The sequence below is a fragment of the Tyto alba genome, unplaced genomic scaffold, assembly GCF_018691265.1.
Source record: "Tyto alba isolate M040663 unplaced genomic scaffold, T.alba_DEE_v4.0 Super-Scaffold_38, whole genome shotgun sequence".
Classification (NCBI taxonomy): Eukaryota; Metazoa; Chordata; class Aves; order Strigiformes; family Tytonidae; genus Tyto; species Tyto alba.
Window position 1 is genome coordinate 32,857,942 of NW_024881313.1, and position 3,123 is coordinate 32,861,064.

At 56.0% G+C, this 3,123-nt stretch overlaps 1 protein-coding gene across 1 annotated transcript; it reads right to left on the reverse strand.

The window, feature by feature from the left end:
• Positions 1 to 277: 277 nt before the first annotated feature.
• HTR5A (5-hydroxytryptamine receptor 5A) lies at positions 278 to 2,843 on the reverse strand. Its single transcript, XM_009964693.3, has 2 exons — positions 2,089 to 2,843; positions 278 to 1,169 (listed from the first exon to the last, which is right to left on the reverse strand). Exons 1-2 carry the CDS (start codon positions 2,824 to 2,826, stop codon positions 837 to 839), a joined length of 1,071 nt encoding a protein of 356 aa, XP_009962995.2. The 5' UTR covers positions 2,827 to 2,843; the 3' UTR covers positions 278 to 836.
• Positions 2,844 to 3,123: the final 280 nt, after the last annotated feature.

The window sequence follows — 3,123 nt, forward strand, 5'->3', positions numbered from 1 at the left end:
ACCTGACCCACAGCTGCTTAAAAAACATCTATGATTTAGAATGGGCAACACAGACACAAAGATTAGCATTTACAGCTGGTATTTCTGAAAGTAAAGGTCTGAGGCAGATGCTCACATGTGGCAGTCAGGTGGATTTCCCATGCATTCTTTCTTATTCCAGGGTACACCATGCATTAAGCTTTCACAACAAATAGTATTTTTTTAAAAACTTGCTACACGGAATCCAATAGCAAATAGCACAATACATTCTTGTTAAAGCATGTGAGAAAAGGCTTTGTACTTGGAGACTGCTCTTAACCCTTACCGAGAGTTTTATTCCCCAAATATAAACACTTAATCTCTGCTGGCGAAAGACAAGACAAACCGCCTTTTCGACCAAGCCATAAAATACCTAGCTTCGTAAGTTTTCACAAAACCTCCTGACACAAAAGGGTTCCAGCTTTGCATGTGGGACAGAGTTGATAAATTCTGTGAGAGACTAGTAGTGGCCAAACCAGAGTTTCAGATATGACTCTTTGCCAGAAGACTCCTCTGCACCGTGTTCTGCCACCAAACGGACTGTCACTAGGAGGGCGGGAGGAAAGCAGTGGGGCACTGAGGGGAGAATGCTGTGCTGCTGGCCAGAGAAACCCTCATGTGCTGTCCGCAGGAAAAATAACAGAGGCTGGGATGGAGAGTCTGTGTAGACACCGGGATCGTTGCTCACACATACGACCCATGGGGATGCGTCTTTAGCATCACCTCAGTATTTGTGGCTTTGAACTTCCTCACGAGTTTGGTAGGATTCATCGAGAGTTGAAATCAGCTTCCCGGGGCAGCAGGAAAGCTTTTTCTGCTCAGTGCTGCCTAAAGAATAGGTTCCTGAAGGCATTGTTGTAGTTTTTGTTGAAAGCAGTGTAGATGAGTGGGTTAAAAAAGGAATTCGAATAGCCTAGCCATAGAAAAATACTCTTCCAAATGGGTGGGATGTCACACGAGCAGAGAGGGTTGATGAGCTCTGTGATGAAGAAGGGGATCCAGCAGAGCACGAAGACCCCAATAAGGATGCCCACCATGAGGGCAGCTTTCTTTTCCTTCTGCTCTCTCCACGTGTCTCCGTCCGTCTGGAACGTAACAGTGGCATGACGGACGGTGAAGACCATCTGTGGCTGCTGGGCAGCTTCTTTTACCTGCCAAACACAAACACAGGTTTCACCGTACGTGCCTCAGTCAGCTGATCCCACACAGCAGGTACACAGCCAAACTATGCAAGTGATGGCCAGAGCTCACGGGGAACGCAGGCCATCCACGTCATGCTCTAATTGAGGGGAGAGTGGCTGTATGAACCCCTTCTGGGTAACAGACTATTTTTAAGTGAGGCTACAAACTAAAGGGAGTAGTAATATAAGGGCACATGGAATTGCTCACATGGCATCGCAATATTATTTCTCCATTTACAACCAGATCAGTAGAACAGACACACCCACATGCTATGCATGGAAGTCTCCTTGCTTTCTCTGGACCCATTGAGTTTAAGAGTCCTTGTAGGAGAGCACACATTTCCCTCCTCCCCCCAAGAGGTCTTGACAGTGCACAGTCACCGTGCCTGTGATGAGCTGACACGATGCTGCCACGATTAGGAAGGATTTACGTTCTGCACGTGTGTCTGCTGTGTGGGTAAATTCACCACCTCCCCGAAGCTACAGCTTCTTGCCCGCAGCAGAGACAGGATCCCATGAATTCACACCCCCAGACGCCTCCCCCTGGGAGGAACGGTGACCCCTTACTCACGCTTGCGAGCACTGATTCAGCATTCCACGGGGGGACATCTGTGAGTCACCGCACACCCACGTGGAGCTCAGGATTGCAATCTGGCCCAAAGTTGCTTTAGCTACACCTTGCATGCTCATAGCTGGGGACTCGGACGGAGTCAAAACACTGGGCTTGCAAGCCGTGTGGTCAACTTTCCCTTCAAAGCCTCCAGGATTCCCAGGGCTTTGCTGGGATGCTGCTTGCTTGCGCACTTTAGCTCGAAGTTTCCCCCACTGCTGCGAGGGCCTGGCTGCTACCAGCAGTTGACTAGAGCAAAATACAACTGAGCTGACCTACCTCCAGGGCTTCTGGTGTAATGGGGGTGATGGAGTTGCTCTTCCGAGACCCAATTCGAAACTTGGCGGCCTTGTAGATCTTCCAGTACACAAAGAGCACCACACAGAGGGGCAGGTAGAAGGCTCCAAAGGTGGAGAAGATGGTGTAGGAAGGCTCCTGGCTGACTTGGCACTCCTCACTGTCCTCTGAGTAAGTCTCTCCCCAGCCAAAGAGCAGCGGGGCCAAGGAGATGAAGGCAGAGAGTGCCCAGGTGAGGGCAATCATGATGTTGGAGATGCGGCGCCGGGTGCGGAGCGTGTACTCCAGGTGGCGAGTGATGGACCAGTAGCGGTCCAGGGCGATGGCCGTGACGTTCCAGATGCTGGCCGTGCAGCACAGCACGTCAAAGGAGATCCACACCTGGCAGAGCGAGCGGCCCAGTCGCCACCGCCGCCCGGACAACTCGCGCACCAGGCTGAGGGGCATGACAAGGGCCGCCACCATCACGTCAGAGACGGCCATGGAGGCCACCAGGTTGTGGGGCACCCGGTGGAAAGTGCGTACCCGGAGGATGGTGGCCAGGACCAGCCCGTTCCAGAGGAACGTGGCCACCACCAGCACGGCCAACAGGGTGAGGACCAGCACGCTGAAGACGGAGAGGTGCGCCCGGCCAGCGTCCAGGCTGGCGGAGGACCCGCTCCGGTTGCCGGCGTCCGGCGTGGTAGCGGCAAAGCAGCTGAGGTTGAGCGGGCGCTCCATGCCGGGGGCTCCGGGGGGGCGGCCGGGCTCCTCCGGGCGAGGCGGCCGGTGCTCGGCGCTGCGCACTCCGCGGGGGTGGGGGGGTGGGGGGGGGGTGGTGTGGAACGCCGCCCTACCGCGGGCGCGGAGGGGCCCCGGCCGCCCCCAGCGGCGCCGGGCGCGGCGGCTCCTCGCTGCCCGCCGCCGGGGTCTTCATCCCCGGGAGGAAGAGCCCTGCGTCAGCCCCGACTGACGGCAGCCCCCGGCCCGCCCCGGCGGCGGGAGGCGGCGGCTCCGCGGGCGCGGCGGGGCGCGCGG

Excerpts from the sequence above, each read along its gene's own strand:
- HTR5A (XM_009964693.3), bottom strand. The coding sequence starts at position 2,826 with ATGGAGCGCCCGCTCAACCTCAGCTGCTTTGCCGCTACCACGCCGGAC. Across the intron at positions 1,170-2,088 it reads TTACACCAGAAGCCCTGGAG|GTAAAAGAAGCTGCCCAGCA; the intron begins GTAGGTCAGCTC and ends TGTGTTTGGCAG.